At 38.4% G+C, this 24527-nt stretch overlaps 1 protein-coding gene across 1 annotated transcript in view; it reads right to left on the bottom strand.

Moving 5' to 3' along the window:
* snx19b (sorting nexin 19b) overlaps positions 1–24527 on the bottom strand; it is a 55127-nt gene that overhangs the window by 9685 nt on the left and 20915 nt on the right. The window contains exon 10 of the mRNA XM_051679696.1: positions 5716–5900. Within this exon, the coding sequence (XP_051535656.1) occupies positions 5716–5900 (185 nt within the window). The remainder of the gene's footprint in view (positions 1–5715; positions 5901–24527) is intronic.

Here is a 24527-nt window from a genome sequence, read left to right on the forward strand (position 1 = left end):
CATCGGGATGGAGTGGAAATAAAAATCAGCCCAGCAGAGAGTAATGGTGACACCAGAATAGAAATCTTAATAATTCTGCCCAGCTAAAAAATATATAATTATGTTAGAAACATATGCTTGTACACTGTCACTGATTACTTACATTTTAAGTACAACCCCAATCCCAAAAAAGCTGGGACAGTATGAAATAAAAACAAAACAATAGTGATATGTAATTTATAGTCACCATTTGCTATATTGAAAGCACTACAACTACACAAAATATGATGTTTTACCTTTCCTTTTTTTAATGTACAGTAATTTCAAATCAGATGATTGCAACACACTCCAAAAAACTTGGGACAGTCGAGTGTTTACCACTGTGAAACATCACCATTTCTTCTAATAACACTTATTAAGCATTTAGGCACTGAAGACACAAGTTCCCCCATTCATCCATTTTGCAGGTCTTCAGCTGCACAATTGTACAGGGTCTTCATTGCCTGATGGTGTGTTTAATAATGCACCACACATTCTCAATTGGAGATGGTCAGGACTGCAGGCAGGCCAATCTAGCACCCGCACTCTCTGCTTACACAGCCATGCACTTGAAATCTGGGAAGTATTTTGAAGTTGCCCTGCTGGAAAATGCAGGGATGTCCCTGAAAAATACAATGCTGGATGGCACTATATGCTGCTCCAAAATTTTTACATATCTGTCTGCATTCATGGTTTTCTCACAGATGTGTGAGTTACCCATGCCATGGGCACTGACACACCCCTGGCCCATACAGACACTGGCTTTTGGACCTGATGCTGATAACAGCTTGCCTGTTCCTCTTTGGCACAGAGAACACGACGGCTGTGTTTTTAAAAAACTTCACAGTTCCACTGTTCTACTTTCCAGCTAAGATGAGACCAAGCCCAGAGAAGTCGGCAGCGCTTCTGGACAGTGTTGATGTAGGGCTTCTGCTTTGCATAGTAAAGTCTTAACTTGCATCTGTTGATGCAGTGGCGAATGGTGTTGACTAACAAAGGTTTACTAAAGTAATCCCAAACCCATGTTCATGATATCCATTACAGATGAATGATGTTTTTTAAGACTGATGTTATTATTAAAAGAGTCAAGCATAAATATTCTGATTTTTTCTTAGTTCTTTTTCTCAGTATTAGTAGCCTGTTTTATTTATTAAAACAATTATGAACATTTTGTTTGTATACAGATACACAAAACTACACAATTTTGCCTGCTGGAAAACTTCAAAAACTTTAAATGAACAATCTGGATCTCCATGTCCTCCATGCGTGTCAACTGTTCCTGCTCATCTCCAAACGGGATCTACTCCCTACACTTTCCCTAATTGCTGATTCAATTATTAGACCTATTAACATTAATATTGTTATTGTTCTTAAGGATAATAAAACAAACTATTGCAATAATTTCAATAAAGAAAAGACCATGAGCTAATGTTTTCTTATATATTATTTGTTAATATTAGGCTCTGTATCTTTTTTTTTTTTTTTTTACTGTACAATGGTATTCATACTGTGCACTATTCCACGTACATTTGTATCACAGTACCTAGTGTTATATTATCCAGGCATTAATCCAGGCATTATAAAAAGTGTAGTTGACTTCGGGAGTCCGTTTGTAATATACTCGTAGCAAAATACATGTGCAAATATAAATAGGACGTATATTTATGCAACAGCACTCTTTACTCATCTCACTTGCATAAAAATACAGATTATATACAGGTGCTGGTCATATAATTAGAATATCATCAAAAAGTTTATTTATTTCACTAATTCCATTCAAAAAGTGAAACTTGTATATTATATTCATTCATTACACACAGACTGATATATTTCAAATGTTTATTTCTTTTAATTTTGATGATTATAACTGACAACTAAGGAAAATCCCAAATTCAGTATCTCACAAAATTAGAATATTGTGAAAAGGTTCAATATTGAAGACACCTGGTGCCACACTCTAATCAGCTAATTAACTCAAAACACCTGCAAAGGCCTTTAAATGGTCTCTCAGTCTAGTTCTGTACGCTACACAATCATGGGGAAGACGACTGACTTGACAGTTGTCCAAAAGACGACCATTGACACGTTGCACAAGGAGGGAAAGACACAAAAGGTCATTGCAAAAGAGGCTGGCTGTTCACAGAGCTCTGTGTCCAAGCACATTAATAGAGAGGCGAAGGGAAGGAAAAGATGTGGTAGAAAAAAGTGTACAAGCAATAGGGATAACCGCACCCTGGAGAGGACTGTGAAACAAAACCCATTCAAAAATGTGGGGGAGAACCACTACGCACAGACGTATGCAAGACATGGGTTTCAGCTGTCGCATTCCTTGTGTCAAGCCACTCTTGAACAACAGACAGCGTCTGAAGCGTCTCGCCTGGGCTAAAGACAAAAAGGACTGGACTGCTGCTGAGTGGTCCAAAGTTATGTTCTATGATGAAAGTAAATTTTGCATTTCCTTTGGAAATCAGGGTCCCAGAGTCTGGAGGAAGAGAGGAGAGGCACACAATCCACGTTGCTTGAGGTCCAGTGTAAAGTTTCCACAGTCAGTGATGGTTTGGGGTGCCATGTCATCTGCTGGTGTTGGTCCACTGTGTTTTCTGAGGTCCAAGGTCAACGCAGCCGTATACCAGGAAGTTTTAGAGCACTTCATGCTTCCTGCTGCTGACCAACTTTATGGAGATGCAGATTTCATTTTCCAACAGGACTTGGCACCTGCACACAGTGCCAAAGCAACCAGTATCTGGATTAAGGACCATGGTATCCCTGTTCTTAATTGGCCAGCAAACTCGCCTGACCTTAACCCCATAGAAAATCTATGGGGTATTGCGAAGAGGAAGATGCGATATGCCAGACCCAACAATGCAGAAGAGCTGAAGGCCACTATCAGAGCAACCTGGGCTCTCATAACACCTGAGCAGTGCCACAGACTGATCGACTCCATGCCACGCCGCATTGCTGCAGTAATTCAGGCAAAAGGAGCCCCAACTAAGTATTGAGTGCTGTACATGCTCATACTTTTCATGTTCATACTTTTCAGTTGGCCAAGATTTCTAAAAATCCTTTCTTTGTATTGGTCTTAAGTAATATTCTAATTTTCTGAGATACTGAATTTGGGATTTTCCTTAGTTGTCAGCTATAATCATCAAAATTAAAAGAAATAAACATTTGAAATATATCAGTCTGTGTGTAATGAATGAATATAATATACAAGTTTCACTTTTTGAATGGAATTAGTGAAATAAATCAACTTTTTGATGATATTCTAATTATATGACCAGCACCTGTACTCCTCAGAACGCATCAACACCATGGAAAGAAAATAATGAAACAGTAATGCCAAATTAGGTAAATAAATGCTTTAACAGCGTTCAATATATTAATCTCTAACAGCTGACGGGGCGGGCATGAGACTGGCATAAATGTTTGTAGAACAGCAACAGCGCCACCTACTGTAGGGGGGTGAAATAGTTTTTAATTTGTTTTACAGACTGTGTGAATAGACCTTTCGTCTGAAGTTTGTCTCGCAAAATCGTCACGGATTTGGTGTGAACAGGCCTTTAGCGCAGGCCAAACATTTGTCTCTCGTGGGCAGGATGAGGACCGCGGGCTGCCTATTGAGGAACCCTGATGTAATCCTTCCTCATGATCATGCAGCGTGTTTTCATCAGCATAATGGGAAACTAAACACAAATAAAGTGTGACAAGACTCGCGCATCACAAGACGATCAGCTATTTAGCCCTTTCTGGTGAATCACACCTGCAAAATCCTACACCTTTACTTCAAGGTTTAATTTATATTTTGAATAGACATAGATTTCTGAACCCCACGATGTGGATTTATGTTTTCTCTTTTAATCGTTTAACGTAATTTTGAGTGTGACTATGGTTTATGGAGGGTGTACCTGTATGCTGGTTTGGAAATCTCAAGGATTAATAGTGGTGTTTTTCTTATTACATCATGTGTTGTTCTGAAAGCAAAAAGAAACAAATTAAACACGGAATGTAGGCTGTCATCTGCGCAGTCTGACCGGAGCAAAGCGGGCGCGTTTACTCGTGCGATTAACCGAAAGTGAAGCGTGGCCGGCTCGTGATGAGCGAATGACTTGCACGCACTGCACGTGTCTGTTGGGTATAATGCAGTCTCGTCACATTTTAACTTTTTGTTTAGCCTCCCATTCGGCTCATGAAAGCACGCTGCATGATCATGAGGATTACATCAAGATGTAGATTGGAATGCAGGTGCGGAATTTATATAAATAAAATAGTCTACTCCTCTCTCGCCGTTGCTAGCGTGCCAGTGATTACCTCTCATAGTTGCCGACCCCTGTTATAAAACACAGAAAATAGCAGTTAAATGTAAGTTATGCGCTGAAGAGAAAGCACATCAAACAGCACAATCACTGTCAATGCACCGGACGCAGCAACCACTCCACAATAAACTGTAGGCCTATTCTTATTATGATCTTCTTTGAAGTGTTTATAAACTGCTCTCATGCACTAAACAACTTAGGTCATGTTTTTCCCTCTTCAGCCTTGTCTCCGTCATTTTTCAAACGAGTTTCATCATGCAAAAGCATTTTTCACTCCTGTAAAGTGGTCACTGACAGAGCTTCTCCATGCTCACCGCACATATCCAACTAATCGATAATGAAATTTGTCGTTGATGATTTTCATCATCAATAATTTTTTTATCGATTAGTTGTTGCAGGACTAAATTATACTGGAGAAGGTTTGGCATTGGCAGACTAGATCTGCTTTATGCACGCTGATGCAGGTGCTTGACAATAGTCAATATGCTGCTGCGGTTGGAAATGTGCTGCATTTGAGACAAGAGAGACATGCTAGTGCTACTGAACAAAATCACTTAACCTACCCTTCATAAAGCAGGTCTAGACAGGTGGAGCCGGGGAGGAGGGTAAATGCTTTGCAAGGCTGCACTGCTGGGCTTGAGTCGAAGCTGTTGTGGTGAGTGCCAGTTTTATAAGTTTTGACAGAAGGGTGTAATTGCATGAACGGTTTACATAGCGTGTTGGTAACTGAACCTATCGGCCTGCACCATGCAGAGTTTCCTAACTAAACTTAATAGGACATTTTTGTGTTGAGAGGCTGGTTTCCTCTGACTTTTTCTTGCTTATGATTTGAATCATCTACTCATCTTCTGAGTTATGGTGCAGTGCTTCTCAACAGCTGTTTGTCTGAATCACAAAATATGGTACTATTAGCAAGCCCAATTTAACCTGTTCAACCCAGAAGGAATTTTTAAATGAAAGAAAAAATTACATCTAGTATGTTTACTCAACATTTTTAATGTAATTGAAAGGCAGAGGAAAATTTCTGAATGTGGCATGGTTTCTCTCATTTCCTCAAATTCTATTTCAGATAAATTTCTTGTTTCAGACATTATTAACTGTTTTTTTTTTTTTCGGGGGTCTGGAATTGTTTACATTACTGGTCTTTCCCTTAACTAAAAAGGACTCATGTAAAAGAGTCCAAGAAAGAAAGAACTGATATTTTGCTATTTTTATTGTTATTGCAATTTAATCACAGATGCTAAAGAAGAAGGCACTTTTGGTCAGTCACTTAGAAAGCAGGTGAAAAAAAATCTCAAAATTGTTTAAATCTATTCAGTGGAGGCCTCATTATTAGCTACAACTAATAGGTTTATGTATGTGTGCATATTATTTGGAAACCCACCTGGCAGTAGTTTCATCAGGCACAGCAAAGCCTGCTTTCTGGACTCCTCTTTCTGCTGCGGGCTCCGCTGGGGCCGGGGTTGGGCCGGCAGATTCCCCCCGGGCCAGATGGCTTCCTGCAGCACCCGCAGATAAATCACCCAATACTGCGTACAAGTCAGGTTAATCACACCCACCTCCAGCCATCTACAAGCCAATAAACAAAGCAAAAAAGTGTTTAAGACAACTGTTATCATGTCAGAGGCTTCAGTATAGTACAAGTGGTTGACTGTTGGCTGATGCATGGTGTAGCCTAGAGGTTGTAGGTTCAAATCCCACAAATGACAATGCATAGTTAGAACCATTGTGTCCTTGAACAAGGCACCTCAGGATGTTCCAGGGTAACTTGGTTAAGATAAAAGTGTCAGTTAAAAGTAGTTGTCATTGTCCAATACACAAATGTACAAAGCTCAATTAGAAATAATTTGAGACCATGGAAAAAGAATCCCTAGAGCAGCCCAAGTCAAACAGAAATAATAGTCAAACGAAAATTTAAAGAACAGGATATTTCTGTGATTTTGCGAGTGATGGAAATTCAGTGTGCTGCTTATAAATATGCTAACGCATTTAAACATTTAAGATAGCAAATACTAATGGGTTGGAACTAGGCTGGGCAATATATATATATATATAGAAAAAAATCTCTACCTTTTCAGCCTTCTGTCAATATAACATGACTTTTTTTTTCTCTCGACTCCCAGAGACATCATTTTGACAATACAGCCATTGCAGGCCAGTTAGATTAATGCAAGAAGTAAAATGTTGCTTTATTTTATAATCACCAGCAAAATTGTGAATGCAGTATTTCGCGACAATTTGATTTATTGCCCAGCAAGCAAACTTGTGAATACAGTATTTCGTGACTATTTCATTTATCGCCCAGCCCTATTTGGGACTACTGGTGCTTGACAGAAAAAAAAAGAAAAAAAAAAAGAAATATTGCTGGTGAATTTGACTGTAACGTGCTGATGAACTGCATGGAAACTGCACGAAACACACCATAAACCCCGTGTGATCAAAATACAGACAAAACGTCTACCAAATGGAAATGAGAAGTCAAGGAAAACATCCAGTAATTTAATAGAACATTAAGTCCTTGGCCTTCATCTTTCACGATAGTTCCTCAACAAGGTGCTTTTCAAATGTGCCGCTCCAGCGGACAACGATATTTGTCTTTTTTGGTTAAAATCTGTGACCTGACACATATTCACAGCATTAATACCACAAATTACTTTTGGCCACTTTACAATACATTACAGATATTGTGTATAACTGCAGTGTTGCATAACCTTACTATGGATGAGATTGTGTTTAATCTTTTAATATTCACTACCACTTTGGCAGACAGTCATCTTAACAAATGGAAATGAATGAAAGAGGTGGAGAAAGTATTATAAAACACTACCATCTTCATGAAGAGAGCCTGCTGTAAATGTCTTCATAAGATCCCCGTGATATTTTGAATTAAAAGTTAAGGCAGACTGTGCAACATTAACTTGCTCTTATGTAAGACTGTACGATGTTCATCGCTAAGATTTAACATAAAGGCAATTAATCAGCCATCTGTGAGCATGTTAAACTGCAATCAAAGACTGCAAATTTTGCCCTACAATAAAATATACATTTTAGGATTGCTGAAATTTGTCTTAAGTTTACGGCAAAATTGGGGCCAAAATCGTACAAGGTGCATCGAGCTTTAGTCTGTGGGGGGTACTTCCAATTTGAACTACAGTGCTGTGATAAGTAAACCCCATGAAAAAGAGCAGTTTTATTTTTTGGGGAAAATTAAATTCTGACAGTTTCAGATACAAGAAACCTTGACTAACATTATAAGTGGTCTAAAGAAAATAAAATGCTACAGAAGTGCAGAATACAGATTGTAGCCAAGCGGTGCGATTTTGACATCTAGACAGCTAAACCACCCTAACATGAAAATAAAGTAGTCTTAATAAAAGTACTGTAGACAGCATAAAACTCCTTTATGTATACAATTTTATCATTACTCATAAAAAAATTAAGTGTGGTGCGTCTACTCCATGGCTGCATTTTAAGCCAGTGTTTCAAAGGAGCAGAAAAAAAAACTATTCCTTATAAAAAACAACCTGACAATTGAGCAACTTTAGTTCTGAAAAGTTACAATGATGAAAATAACTTACAAAAGATGTTGAAAAAATCTTCAGACCCATTTTACTATAAATAACCCAATCAAAACCCAAAAAAACAAAAGAAACTGGGAAAACAACTGAGGGTATTGTCCACTTTATGTGTCCCAGGAATTTCATGTGTCATTGATTTAACTCGGCCACGCTCTTCAGTTACATAGCTGGTTTATTTTGGTCTTTACTCTTTGAAACGCCACAGATGCTGCATGGTGACAGTGCCTGTTTGACACTGCATACCATCCATAGAAGCTCATAAAATCATGCTCACTCAATGCCAGTACAGTGACAAAAGTATTTCAACATTGTAGTTTTACACTCCATGACTGTTATTATTTTTTTTTTTCAGGGTTTTCTAGTTTCTGCATATTTTAATTATATTTAGTTTTAGTATTTTAGTATTTTGCATTAACTGATATCAAGTAAAACAAAATTAACAGCACTAAATTTATATGGCTATATAGTGATATTTTCATGTGTAATAAAGGTGGGTTGAATAGTTTTAAAATGTTATATTATACTGTGTATCAAAATAATAATAATAATAATAATAATAATAATAAATGTGCTTCAGTTAATCCTAATATATTTATAGTTTTGATTTATATTTCTGTTTTTCATTAAGTAAAAAAAAAAAAAAATGTTCTCCCTTTTTCTCCCCAATTTGGAATGCCCAATTCCCAATGCGTCCTCGCGGTGGCTTAGTGACTTGCCTCAATCCGGGAGGCGGATGACGAATCTCAGTTGCCTCCGCGAGACGTCAACATGCGCATATTATCATGTGGCTTGAGCGCGTTACCGCGGAGACATAGCGCGTGTGGAGGCTTCATGCCATCCACTGCATCATCCACGCACAACTCACCACGTGCCCCACTGAGAGCAAACCACATTATACCTCCAACCACAAGGAGGTTACTCCATGTGACTCTACCCTCCCTTGCAACCGGGCACATTTGGTTGCTTAGGAGACCTAGCTGGAGTCACTCAGCATGCCCTGGGATTCAAACTCGCAAACTCCAGGAGTGGTAGTCAGTGTCTTTACTTGCTGAGCTACCCAGGCCCCAAGTATTCATTATTAACAATAATACTGGTCCAATGTGCATAGGTTTTTATGCTTTATTCAGAAGCAACTCCTCTCCTGTGCGTCACTTGGGAGCCATAAGGACGCCTTCAATTAGATTACAATTATGGTCAAATTTCAAAGACAACATGACAGAGTTTAATTCACATTTCTTATATAATGAATATTGTGGGGTAATTTAACTGCTACAGATTTCTTTTTTGGCCTACATGTTTTTACTAGTCTATGACACTCTTTGAGAGAACAAAAACATGAATACTCAGTGGTTGCGTCCAAATTCCTGTACTTTCATAGTATGTGCTGAATTTGACTAAGAACTTACTTCTTGAATGTTGATGAAGTATGTTCTGAAGGTGTGGAGAAGTGTAGTATACATATATCCCTGGACATATTACATCATCTGTGTTGCCACTGTCCTTTGACAAATGTGTTCTTGGACATATGATGTACTGACAAAAACTTGCAAACAATTTACTTGTTGTAAAACAAGTACAATTTTACCACAAGGAACACTTTTCTTCATTATTATAGAACTTGCACTTGAATAAAAGCTCACAATTCTCAGCTATTTCTTTTTTCTGCATCTGATGAATTCTCAGTTCACGTGGAATTATGGGATAGCAAAGTGCCCACTGGTTGCGTGTTTCAGAACCTCAGTAGGTGCAGTACGCACTGAGAAGATATTGTTCACCTATTGTTTTATGAATACTGAGTATTCGAACATCTTACTTATTTGGTGTACTGCCTTTTGCATCCTGTGCAACAATAAAAAGGCATGCATGTTCAGATGCAGGGAGTGCATGCTCAAAGCATGGCCATTCTGTACCATGAAAGTAATATTTTAGAGTCTGCAGATTTTAATAGCAAACTTTATAGCAGTTTTGTAGGAGGTCTTTTAAAAGAAGCCTAAAGGTTTTCTATCAATGAAATTCAAAACTAATTTCTGTAAACGTGTCAGCTACTACACTCTCAAAATTCTAGGTTGCCAGGAGTTTCTAATAGAGCTTATGAAAAGGCTTGCACCAGCTCTGTCAGAGCACCTACGTAATCCTTAAGAGGCTCTGATGTAAGGTGATGGAACAAAAACGAGCTATTTCAGAACAACAAGTAGAGCATTTTATTCCATTAATGGCATTTCTGCCATTTATAAAGGGTAGTTCATGCGGATTGGCATTGCCTTTGACAGAGACATGCAGAATTAGCAGGGAAAACATTTCTCAAGCCAACAGGAGTGGAAAACATGGGTGCTTGGAGTTCACTGGAGCCAATTAAGTTTAAACTACTCTTTTCAGAATTTAATGTGAGCCTTCATTTCTTTTGACACTCCAAAAACATAAACATGATAAGTATATTCCATTTGGAGCCTTGCCTAATCTGCATCTCAAATACACTTGGAAAAACTGATGTGCTGGAAGACTAATCTGAGTAGGAACTGGAGGCTGGGAAACTTTTACATTTCTGCATGTTCGTGTCCGGTGGCGAACACAAGCCCTTAACAAATGAGGGAAAACCTTGCGCCTTTTTCTCTTCACTTTATATTTTTGTGACATGGTTCGTGTCTTTGCTGTTTGTTAGCAGAGAAAAAACAGGAATATGCGATCATCCTCCACAGTGTGCCGCACTCGCTCCAATGTTTACCTCTCACAGCATCGCCAAAAGACGGATCTGTTATGTACCACAGTGGAAAAAAAAATCATAACCATGCCAGCTGTCCTGGAACAGCACAGAACGATATGGTTTTGTGATGAGAACTGTTCGGCCCGATGGTGGAAAAGCAGCTTTTGTCCTCGTAGCAGCAATATTTGTTAACGACACTCATAAAATGATATAAAAAAAAACCATAAATTGCATGTGATCCATGCCAAGTCACAGGAAAAGTGTATACAGGTCTGAAGTAAGCACAAATATTGCCAAATTTGACTTTCGCAGACATTTTAATATATTTTATCCACGATTAATCTCCGTATGCCGGTGAGTCTGATGTGTGACCAACGAGTACACACGTTTACAGGTACATCATTATAAACATCTCTCATTCAGAAGTAACAAATGTTTTTGTGTTGTTTCTTCATCTGATTTGGTCACAATATTACAAAATGTCTGTTATGATCCCATCTGCATGAAGGTAACGGCTGCTTTCAACTCATGAAGAATACATAGAAAGCAACCAAAGCATACAGTGGCGTCACATGAAGCAGGTCAACAGAAGTCTATGGAAAATATATTTTCTACACTTAGAAAATATATAGTAACTCAAATCAGAACAGGCTGAAGGACTGTGCCAAAACTAGTGGATGTAGTTTGAAAGCTATAGGACGAGTTACATTTTAAAGGGGTCAATTCATGAGGAGTCAATTTTTGTATTGATATTTTGACATGTAAGAGGTCATTGTACTAAAAACATACTGTAAGTTTCAGAACTGATTTGTTCACAATATTACAAAATGTCTGTTATGATCCCATCTGCATGAAGGTAACTGCTGCTTTCAACTCACGATGAATACACAGAAAGCAACTGAAGCATACAATGGCGTCACATGAAACAGGTCAACAGACGTCTATGGGTTTTTGATTGGTTTGGTTTTTAAGTTGGATCACTTAGAAGACTTATAGTAACTCAAATGAGAACAGGCTGAAGGACTGTGCCAAAACTAGTGGATGTAGTTTGAAAGCTATAGGACAAGTTACATTTTAAAGGGGTCAATTCATGAGGAATCCATTTTTGTCTTGATATTTTGACATGTAAGAGGTCATTGTACTAAAAAACATACTGTAAGTTTCAGAACTCAAAACTTCCTCTCCAGTCCAAAAAAAAGCATTTATTGTTTCCACCCAGCAAAAACGACATTTTAAAATCGGTCCCATAGTGATGTGGGAAAGGGGTGTTCTTTTGAATAGCCCCACCTCCACAACATACATAATCATCTTGGTGAACGGATAGTGAGAGAGAGCGAGAGAGAGCGGCTGAGGTACTTCAACACTGTTACTGTAGTCTTTTAACCAACGAAATGATTAAGATGTCATGTAAAGTTCCCCCATTTGTTGTGTACAATAATGCTGTCGAGTAACAAATGTAATAATACAGTTTCATCGAACTTGGTACTGGAGGATGGGGAGTGGGAAATAATTTTTAAAAATGTTAAAACTATGTCTAGGGATGCAAGGGTATGCCTTATTCAGTTAAGATCGTTTCTCTGGACTCCCTCTAGATTGTTTAGGTTTGGTTTAAAAAACAAACCTACCTGCTGGCGATGTCAGTTTGAGGATGGAGACATAGCCCATGCTCTATGTTTCTGTGCTAAGATTCAAGAATTCTGGGTAAGACTCCAGAATTTTATCCATGAGGTTTTAGATACTCAAATTTCATTCTGCCCCAGACAGTGTAAAATGTGTAAATGTGGTCCAAACTAGTGTAATGATTGGCAGACAAATAATTCTTAAGAGGATGGAAGTCAATTGGTGCTCCCTCATTTCAAGAATGGTTCACCAAATTGGGCAGGGTGGCGGCATTTGAAAAGATGCCATATAAACAGCTTGGCAAAACAGACATGTATGGTAAGAAATGGGACAGGTATTTGGCCTTTCTGGAGGGCTCTCAGTGAGGAGTATGTGGAGAGAAACAGAATTGTGTTGGTAGTTGTAAATTCTATTCTTTGTGGAATTCTTTCTTTTCTCTTTGTTTGCTGATTTTTAAATTTTTTATTTTCTCAAACATTTTCTTTGGTTTGTTTGCTTATATGTGTGCATGGTGTAATTTAGGCTTTGACCACAGGGATATTTGTTGAAAGACAGGGTGGGGTTGGGAAGGGGGTAATAATGGGAGTTAAGTTGATTCTCTATGTATGTGTTTTGTTTATTCCATATTTAACATAAGAATCAATAAAAATGTTAATAGCAAATAATACAGTTTCATCTGTCTGTGTTTGATATGTAAGGAATTGTATAGTCAGCCATTTTTGTCACAAAATTAACCATGATCACAACTCCAACGTGAAGCGGATCATGCTTATTACATGGTTTCTTACCAAAGAAATACAGTGCTGTGAAAAATTATTTGCCTGACACAAAATACAGATTTTAAATATATATATTTTTATTGAAGCAAAAATGTTATCCTACCCCTATATAACCCATGTGAAAAACAAACAAACTGCCCCCTTAAACTTAATAGCTGGTTGTGCCACCTTTAGCAGCAATAACTGCAACAAAACGCTTCCAATAACTGGAGATCAGTCTTTCACAACGCTGTGGTGGAATTTTGGCCCACTCTTCTTTGCAGAACTGCTTTAGTTCAGCCACACTGGAAGGATTTCGAGCATGAACTGCCCATTTAAGGTCCTGCCACAGCATCTCAATCGGGTTCAAGTAAGAACTTTGACTAGGCCACTCCAAAACTTAAATTTTGCTTCTTTTGAGCCATTTAGAGGTGGATCATTGTCTTGCTGCATAATCCAGTTGCGCTTGAGCTTCAACTCATGGACTGGACTGGAGTCATGGACAGTGACCTTTATTGATGCGAAAGAGGCCTGCAGGTCACAATCTGCTAGCTGTCTATTCTGTGGGTGGGCTGAAAAAAAAATCTAGTATTTGTACACAGCCCTGGCTCTGTAAATGGGACAAAAACAAAGTGGATCGGATCGATCCACACAACACTACTCGAGCCAATCAGTAACAGGGGATGGTTCTTGCACGTGCACAGGATGGGGGGAGGGGGCAAAGCGAGAGGGAAATTCATTAGAAGAGCGACAGCAAATATGGCTGATGCGAACTTTCTAAACTCCAAGGAGGACAAATGGCTGAGAAACAGATCAAGAAAAAAAGGTCAGACAAATATAAACTAAAAAAAAAGGATTACGATAAGTCAAGGGCTAGCAGCCATGTCAACATCGGCGAGGCTTTTCAGCGGTGGAGAGACCTCCGAGAGGTAAAAGGCTTGAAGACGAATGCAGAAGTTGCTCTTTTTCTTCTCGATAGGTGGGTAACATAAATTTTGCTATGCTTCACAGAACCCATATATGCTGTTGTTGTGATGTTAGATTTAATAGCAGGAGAGTTGTGAGTGTCTGGAACTGGATGAATTTTGTGGGCGGAACTTCCAAAGGAGCAATGAAGGGAGGGGTGTGTTTGTTTTGGCAGTTGAGTTCGAATATCAACAGTGTTTCTCAGGAATCGCTGAGTGCACCTTCAAGCAGCAAAACACTCTAGGGGGATTCCCTGCCCCGGTTAACAGTGGGAATATTGAAGTATTGAAGGGGACAGCACAGAAAACAGAGCATTTCAGACATAGCCCTTTTCCTCCGAGATTGCGATGGTTCTCGTGCCAAGCCTGTGCTCCGCTGATTCATGGCCGGGGCAATCTGGAGCCTATTGTAAACCGGCCGTGCTTTTTCACTGACCTGAGAGCCGAACGGTGACGTAACGGGTTTCTGTCTACGTAGTAGTTTCAAGTGACTACCTCAAACATAAACAAACATGGCGCAACACAGTGTGTTTGTATACAGCTTTACTCTTGTTTTGAGGACATATTCAAACATACGGATTAATGCAATCCATCATTACATTGCTCAACAAGATTGTCAGAGACGACATCTACGCAAAAGAGGACAGGTAATTACATTATATTGTATGAACTAAGACTTAAGTTACTAAGTTCTGTAAACTGTTACAGTGGAATCATTATTAACATTGGTGTATCAGATGGTTGTATTTGTATTGTTGCCATAGCATATAATATTTTTGATTGAGAATCCCACCGTTTTACTTAACAGATAGTCGCGATCTTACAAACTTGATGGGTAGCTGGTCAAAAATCCTCTTACAGAACAAAACAATGCACAAAATATGATGACAACAGTGTAAGAAAAACTAACAAAGTTGGCAAATAAAAACAACTTACTGAGATCAGCTGCTGAGGACACCGGCGATTCACTGTTTATCACGAGCGTTACTTGCTGAATTCAATGCCCTGGTTAGTTAACAGGCTGGTCGGTGTCCGAGTCCAAAACAACACTGCTGTCCACTGTCACTTTTGCTTATGTCCTTCTTATGGTCCCTTTACTCTGTGGTACCCTGTGTTTTTCAATTTGTTTATGATTTGGCCAATTGTCCGATTGAAGGCAGCATGCATCATTTCGTGGTGTATCTTCATTCTTGTAGAGTATTTTTTTCTAGTTTATTTCAGATCTCCGTAAATACCATATCACAAGTAGAGCACTCGTTTCGTCGTGTTACCTGAACGCTTTTGATATCTGATCATTTTGTGTTTTTTTTTTTTTGTTGTTATAGAGCAAAGTAGTACTCCTTGCTGCTCTGTTGTTGGTTTGGGAAAACTTTACCATGGTGACGAAACATCATACCGCCCTCCGTTCCCTGACATAACTCGTTCCCGCGTAGAGACCAACAAGCTTTTGGAGCTGTGCAAAAACCTTTACTGGCATGTGTGAACCTCAAGGAAAATGACATGGCCCCAATTTGGAATTCCCAATGCGCTCCAAGTCCTTGTGGTGGCGTAGTGACTCGCCTCAATCCAGGTGGCGGAGGACGAATCTCAGTTGCCTCCTCATCTGAGGCCGTCAATCCGCGCAGCTTATCACTGGCTTGTTGAGCACATTACCACGGAGACATAGCGCGTGTGGAGGCTTCACGCTATTCTCCACAGCACATGCACCACTCACAACGCGCCCCACCGAGAGCAAGAACCACATTATAGCGACCAAGAGGAGGTTAACCCAACGTGACTCTACCCTCCCTAGAAACCGGGCCAATTTCACTCATCATGCCCTGGATTCGAACTCACGACTCCAGGGGTGGCAGTCAGTGTCTTTACTCACTGAGCTACCCAGGCCCCATGACATGACCTCTTTAAAATTTTTGTCCCGGGTTAGGGAATTTGAAAAAAATAAAAACTAACCCTATCCCTAATCCATGTATGTACAATAACTGCTGTTGAATCCAATATAATGAGGACATAGTAAATTGAACTGACATGACCCTTATCCAAGCCATTCCAAGTTCCTTCAACTTAGATTGTGACTGCTGATTCTGGCAAGTTTGATCTCACAGGCGAGTTATAAAATCTTTTAAACCCATTTAGAACACAAAGTTTTCCAAGATGATTTCTTTCTCAAGGCAAGAGCTAAACCTTGAGGTAGGTGAAGTCTGGGAGCATGAAATGACACAAATAGACAAAAACTGATTCTTGTGCAGGTGTCGGCAACAGGTGTCTGTGCAGACTAATAAATCAGCGTTCCTGGTCCAAATAGAGGCAACAAGGAGACCAATTCAGCTCCTGCTTTCTTACCAAATGGAACATAGTGACCTATGTGGGCAGCCAAGATCTGAACTGCATCAATTTGCACTGTGAAATAATCAAACGCTCTGGGTTGTTTTCCAGCTTTTTAAACAAGCCATTACAAGTTAGCAGTCTGTTTCAAAACCCAAAGGAATGTTGGACCGAAACAGATTGTCTTCCCAAAATCCAAATTAACTACATTATCTCAGACAAAATCCATCTCAAGACACAGCTATTGTAAAACAAGAACATATTTCACCTCAAAGGCCATATTCAAGGCTAGAAATAATATCTTGGTTTGAACAGCATCTTCTATGTGTGCATTTGCAGATAACAAATCACCTCTGAGGCAATTGTAAGTCGCTTTGGATAAAGGTGTCTGCTAAATGACTAATTGTAAATGAAAATGCAATTACTAAAGATAAAATGACAAACACAAACTTTGAGACTGTGAGATGAGATTAAAGCTTCATACTGAGATTTTCTCAGTGAGGTCTTATTTACAGATGGGCCTACTGATAGATTCTGCCTTATTTATTCAGAGTTTAGCCTTTAGCTAGAGTCCCTAAACTGCTGTCAGGTGTTTAACACCTTTGCAAAACAGCACTCACACACATTTGACCAATGAATTGCCATGACCTCTCCATGAACTTTCCAGTCATTTGTGTTTACTGAATAAGGACCTTAAAAAAAATCTATTTGATTCAGACAGAATTGCTAATGAATAATTTAGACTCACTGAGATTAATCAATTGATTCATTGAAAAGATTAGTAGACAGAGACCAAACACATCGCAAGCTGGCTTTAATGTTGTAGTCAGAAGTTATTTTAATACAACAATTGAAATTCATGGCAAAAAGATTCACATTTATGATTTTTGGTACGTAAAATAATTTTATTTCAGACGGACTAACGCAACAACATGCAATGGACCCTTCCAGAGTAAACAGCTTCAATGATTACAGTTAAAACAAACTACTTCTGATGCGTCACGATGCACTGCTCACGTCCGGCTTAGACAAAGTGTAAGGAGTTCAGTTTTCTGTGGAATTCTGCATGCACAGATTCTGTGTAGGCCTGGAGATTGGAAAATCACCAAGCACTGTGCCATTTGGATCTTGTAACCATGGAGTATTTTACATGTTTTGTAATAACTCTATCTCACCCACTAAGAATGCTGGGAAGATGTTCAATTTTGTTCAACACTGATTAAACTTTAATCTCCAATCAGATACTCTTAAGTGTTTGGTAGTGTGGTTGCATGTACAGAGAGATTAACAATATCAACATTGTTTTATTTATAACTGTGTTGTTAAGCAAGGCCTGGATGAAAAGAAAAGCCCTTTGTCACAGACACCCATGTTACAATTGTCTCTCCTCACCATGCATACTATGAAAAGATAAAATCAATAAAAGATTATTCTGAGAAAAACAAAATCATACATCAGGATGTTATGAAACTCTGGTGATTACATTTTTGAATAAACTTTAAAATGTGACTTTGGGACTTCATGAAATGAAAAACCATGGCCATAATCACATGCATGCAAAGTTTATTTCTACAAAAGAAGGAAAATTATGCAGTGTTCTGTTAGTAATAAGTCAGATCAATGGATCCTTTGGAGCACAACCACAAGCTTGGGTGGATGTTGTCATTTGCAAAAGACAGGACCAATTTATGGTCTGTGTTTTTGTATATGTACTGCCGTGGTTGTTTGACATTGGGGTGACAAAGCATAACCGCTGGACGGACTTGCTGCTGCAGTGTGGAGACAAGTCTGCAGTACTACCAGCCAGAATCAAAGTCTCCAGAATGATAGATCAGAGAAAAAAAAAAAAAAATGTCAGAAAGGGAGATTTTCAGTCCATTTAGTCAGAATCTTTATTCATTGCCACATGATCAGAGGCGGTGAATTTGTTTCTGCAACTTTTACTACATGTGATGTCACCACTGAATGGTGCAATTAACTTATTACTGGAACAATCCATCTGGAGCAACCTGCATCTACGTGCACAAAGGCACAATGGTAAGGGCTCATGGCTTACTGCTTGTGCGAATCAAGACAGTAACCAATATCAGAGTCGACATGAAAAAGCATTCGCAACCCATTTTTCTTCCATAATGTGATATTTTTCAGGTGAAACAGGATATTCCATGAGAAAAAAAAAAAATGTACCACTTTATTTTATTTATCGGGAATTGACTAGTTCATGGAAAGTGGTCTCTACGTGACAGGTGGTTGGAGGGGTTAAAAAATAAGAGGGCTTGGTGATGTTACTCAAAAAGTAGTCATTTAGAGGTGGAGCAGGTCACTGCATTTTGAAGAATGATTACGAAGACAAACATTTTGTGCACAAATGAATCAGTCTCCATAAGGGTCAATTTTCCTTTCATGTTAACTTCAAAAACACACTATGAATGAAACATTTAACTCCAGAACACCTTCATTTACATTTTACATTCATTTATTTGGCAGACACTTTTATGACTCACAGTGCATTCATGGTGTACATTTTATCAGTTTGTGTTTTCCCAGGGAACCAAACCCCTGACCTTGCCATTACTAGTAGCATGCTGTACCAGCTGAGCAACAGGGATACCTCCAAGTATTACCATTACCAACAATACTAATTGATCTGGTCTGTCATGAATATATATCCTGTAAAACTTCCATCACGATACGCCATAGTTCAAGACATGCTCCATTTAATTACATGATAGTAATAAAACAACAGCTGAGAACGGCCCATTAAAACATATTTCTACTACTTATTTACTGATATCTTCAATCAGTACTTGAACAGTAGACACTGCCACCAAGTGGTTTTAAAGACATGATCATTAATCTAAAGCAGGGGGTGCTAAGATTTCAGATCCAACTGTAATCAAACACACCTGAGCCGGATAATCAAAGGTCTTTACATTCTCTTGAAAATTACAGACAGGTGTGTTAGGGCAACACTGGTGCAGGAATGAGCAGCCTTGGATCTAAAGCACTCACCCCTCTACCCTTGATCAGAACCTGTTATATAAGAATAAACGTTTGCGTGCTTGTCTGGGAAGTTTAAGTCAAAGCTGGTGCAGGTTTTGCAGTCATTTCCAAGCAGTGGGCCAAAATTAGGAATCAATATGGTGACTAAATATCCCTGATCGTAGTGATCAAGGCTAGAGGTTATCTGTTGGCTGTAGGATAACACTGTTATTATCAAGGCTAGAGGAGTATATTAAAAATAATTTTCTTCAAGGGACAGTAACCATTCTTATGTCTTGAGGGCCATATTATAGGAATAAGCCTGACATTCCTGAGGTGATAATTGATCCACTGCTAATAAAAGTTTAAACATCTATTTGTTTTCCTTCTCGGTGACTCTCACAAAACCGGTTTAGAAAATGTCCTGGTTATATTCCCCATAAAGAAAATGAAGCCTACATTTAGGAGCAGCATTGTGACATTTTCAGTGACTTTTTTGTATTTATTAATTTTTTTTACTTTATTACAGTAAAAAGATGCTGTTGTAATGATTAAAATCGGAGCAAATGAAAGGCAGTACCAAGGGAGTACAACTATAATGTAGAAATACTTTTCACATTGGGGTAATAAGAATTGGGGGTAAAATGTGCATACATAATATAATATCAAATAAATGTAACAATGTTTTCAACAAATCCACTTTAAAATATTTTAAGATTTAAGATTTCAATTTCATAAAATTCCATCAAATTGAACAGCGTAATCTTTCAGGAAATAAAATAAACCTAAATATTTTAAGTTTTATTCATTTAATCATGTTAAACAACACAGATCAATTTGATGCAATTTTGTTATGAAATTGAAATGCATAAATCTTAGAAATAGACAAAAATATTTTTTTTGAGTGAATGGCCCTAAAAACAGTCTTCATTTTCTATAAGCAATATATAATTCTTTTGTTAATAAAAAAAAAAAAAAAAAAAAAAAAAAAAAAAAGCTGCTTTCATCATGGAGGCATGCTGTCTGAGGTTGCTATGGCAGAATGTGTAAATTCCCATTAGGAAACTCTGTTGCCCTCTTGATAATTAGCTAAAGACATCCGGTAAGGCACTAGAAGAGCCGTGAGATGATGTCCATCCACTGTATCTGTTTGTACCAAGACACGAACTGGCTGGCTCATGTTTCTGTCTCCACATTCGACATGTTTTTATTTAGATAAAAACTGCACCCATTAATCATCATCTAATGTTTGAGCCAATTTACTTGAGGCAAGTGTCAGAGTCATTTTAAGCAAAATTGTGAATGACGGGCTGGGTTGGGGTTTCAGCTATAGCTGTACCTGAATTTTTGCTGGAAATGATTTTAGCTTTATTTCCATAGTACTTATCGTAGAACTAATAAATGCAATTCTATAGTAGGCCTAAATGATGTGCCAGTTTGAAAATGGTCTCGTAATTACAAATACATTGCACTTTCCATGACTAGAGTACAAAGTTGGGCTTGAAGCTCATCAAGACATTTTTTACTTTTTCAACAAAGGGCCAAAGAAAGGACCTTTAGAAAAAGTTGTTCATCCACCTGAGGAGTCAGGACATGAAACTAAATATCATACAGCTGCTTTATTTTCTATTTTGTTTGAAGTTGGCATTTTTGCAACCCTGTTACCAAAATTTGGGACATGTTTAAATATTGTTTTCAACCCTGATTTGGGTGATTTCATTATTTTCTAGCAATAATCACTAAATAAACATAAAATTTAAATAAAATGTATTAATTTAAAGAGTAAATACCAATATATAAGCATATAACAAAAAAATAAAACAAGAATAGGTAAGAGGGTTGAAAGTAAAGAGCGCAAATTAAGTTTAAACTCGGTAGGTGCTAGATAGTTTGGGTCAAAATGTTGGTTTGTAGCTACAGCACTCATAAACTTATATTTTCCACCAAGTAGAAAAAACTATTTGTTTAATCATTTACGTTACAATGACTATAACATAATTAAACCCTTTCTAAACCCATAACTATATAGGCCTAGAATAATGAAATATATCAAATGTTGAATAACAAATAAAGGAATTCACTATAGGGGCACTACTACTTTTTTTTTTTTTTTTCTGTTGCAGTTTTGTCACTTTGTGACATTTTTGCCCCCAGACCTAGATAATGATCCTGACACACAGGCATCTTATCATAAAGGGATTGGTGAAAACCAAATCTGGTCTGATGAAACCAAAATGTAACTGTTTGGCCATAATGACCATCGTTATGTTTGAAGGAAAAAGGGTGAGGCTTGCAAGCCGAAGAACACCATCCCAACCTTGAAGCATGGGGGTGGCAGCATCATGTTGTGGGTGTGCTGAAGGAGGGACTGGTGCACTTCACAAAATAGATGGCATCATGAGGAAGAAAAATTATGAGGATATATTGAAGCAACATCTCAAGACATCAGCCAGGAAGTTAAAGCTCGTCGCAAATGGGTCTTCCAAATGGACAATGACCCTAAGCATACCTCCAAATTTGTGGCAAAATGGCTTAAGGACAACAAAGCCCTGACCTCAATCCAATAGAAAATTTGTGGGCAGAACTGAAAAAGCCTGCACGAGCAAGGAGGCCTATAAATCTGACTCAGTTACTCCAGTTCTGTCTGGAGGAATGGGCCAAAATTCCAGCAACTTATTGTGAGAAGCTTGTGGAAGGCTACCCAAAATGTTTGACCCAAGTTAAACAATTTAAAAGCAATGCTACCAATTACTAACAAAGTGTATGTAAACTTCTGACCCACTAGGAATGTGATGAAAGAAATAAAAGCTGAAATAAATCATTCTCTCTACTTTTATTCTGACATTCTCACATTCTTAATATAGTGATCCTAACTGACCTAAGACAGGGAATGTTTTCTACGATTATATGTCAGGAATTGTGAAAAACTGAGTTTAAATGTATTTGGCTAACGTGTATGTAAACTTCTGACTTCAACTGTATTTCCTTGTTAAATATCTTATAATGTTTAACCGTATTTGTTAAGGTCACCCTGTTAACCAATTAACGTTTTTTACCATAGTATTTTAAAATTTGACCGTTAAAATTAAAATGTTTTTACGGTAGTTTCTGTTAATGATAACAACACAGAATGAGACTTCTCAGAACGAAAGCCTCAACCAAAGAACAACACTGAACAAAAACCAAGTGAAGGAATGATGCCATGTTCATTTCACTGAAACATGTTGTTTAAAGCACACTGAGGATTAAATAAATGTTCTGTAGCCTAAAAACCAAGTCGTTGTGGGGGAAATAGAGGAAAAATTATCCCATCACAAGTCACCACATTACATTTATTTCAGTGAACAAAACAATTTCCTGATCAGCTTTTTTAAAAACAGATACGTGTTTAAGACTGTCTCTGACCAACTGTGTGGTGTGGGCCTCGCTCCAACTTTCCCCTCCCATGGCTGTTTGCCATCAGCTAAACATGGCAGGAAGCCTGTCTGCAAGCAGGTGTTTAATACACCGCTGCACAAACAAGCCATCTGAATGGCTAGACATCACAAAAAATCAGATCACATCACACCAAGTGTATCTGCAAAACAGATGCGTACAGAGCTGGGTGCTTGCGTGTGTGTTTTAATGTGAGGCCTGTCCTTTCAGCTTGAATCTCCCAGCATGGACAAGATGGTTTTAAAGAAACCAAGAAAGAATTGTGAACACAAATTCAGGCACTAGCATGGTAATTTCTTCTCACGAGTTCTTCGGAAGAAAGTAATATGGTTTTGGAATGACTTGAGGGTGACTAAATGATGAGATAATTTCATTTTTAGGTGAACTATTCCATTAAATCATCTTGAGGCCCTCTTGAAAGTTTGCTGAGGCCCCCTTGCGGGCCCATGCCCCCTGGTTGAGAACCCCTGTTAAAGAGGGATTCTTGTGCCACAGGATAAATCTGTACTAGACATGCAGTCATCACTAAATTGAGCAGCTAAAACAAGAAGTATTTTAATTAAAGCCAAGCAGAAATCTTAAACTACACACTGAAACCAAAGCTGAACTCGATGGCTGTCCTGTAACTGTAATTAACTCCAGAAGTGGAGCAGTGGATGGAGGAAAGGTTCCTGATGACAGCTTTAAAACACAAACTTCCTACATCAAGTTGTCATCAATCCCCACTGCCCAACTTGTTTAAGAAAGTATTTATATTCACGTTTAAAAATAAGAATGATCACGCCATTGTGCAGCAGTTTGGGGAGGGAATGAGTGATGCCTTCAGGTAACACCTCATTCAATCAATCCATCTGGTGTGTCTTTTCTTTAGGCCCGGTTGAGATTCAATGTCTACAATGTGAAGACTGGTGAAGACTGAACCTATTATGGTGGCCTACCATAATATAACCCACACAGAGACAGTGTCAGACCCTGTCCCATTTGTGAATGGGTGTGTGGATTCCATTTCATTTTTTACCTATTTATATTGAATCAATGCATCTGATAATTACCTGTGATATATAAATTGGAGTGGTACCTTTGTGAATAAGCTACTCTTATTTGACTAGCCAGGATCAAGAATGTGGAAAAGGCCTAGAGTGTAGAAATGCTGCACACAACCAGCCTTTATACATTTGCATTATCTGCCAAAAAGTAGTGTTCGTAAAAACTGTTTGAAAACAATCCTTATTTTTGCCATTTGTTTGGTGATGCTAGTGGTGCAGAAATTACACACTGTTGAAAGGTGAAAAGTGTATTTAAAAAAACTTTCTAGAAACTCTGTATAACTGATTTAACTTTGAGGTCTTATCCAAGGAGCTGCAAAATCGAAAATCTGAATCTGGTTTAGATTCATGAACCTAAGCTGACTTTAAAGGTGCACTCAGTTAGATTTTAGCTGGCTCTTACTCGTCCCATCGACCCCAGTAGTACTTGTGGTTTTGGACTCTATACTGACACCCATCGTCCTGGATACTGAAAGTTTGTTTACTAAATGCTTAACACCGAATATGTTTGTCAATCTTCCGTTTTGTTACTTTCAGTATGCGTTTTCTCAGTCTCATACTACACACATCCCTAAAATGGACATTCTTGGATTTTATACAAAATAATTTTTGTATGTTGTTGCAAGCTGGACTGTGACTTGTGAGCTCTTTGTTGGCTAAACACCGCCTTGAGCTCACGATTGGCCTTTGATGTCGGACTGTTTATCCGTTAATGGTGCCTTGAGAGCTGCAGGACGTAGTGGTTTGTTCATGACTCCAACAGGGACCTCGTTTGGACATTTATCTCTC

Source organism: Myxocyprinus asiaticus, chromosome 39, assembly GCF_019703515.2.
Source record: "Myxocyprinus asiaticus isolate MX2 ecotype Aquarium Trade chromosome 39, UBuf_Myxa_2, whole genome shotgun sequence".
In the NCBI taxonomy this organism is placed as follows: Eukaryota; Metazoa; Chordata; class Actinopteri; order Cypriniformes; family Catostomidae; genus Myxocyprinus; species Myxocyprinus asiaticus.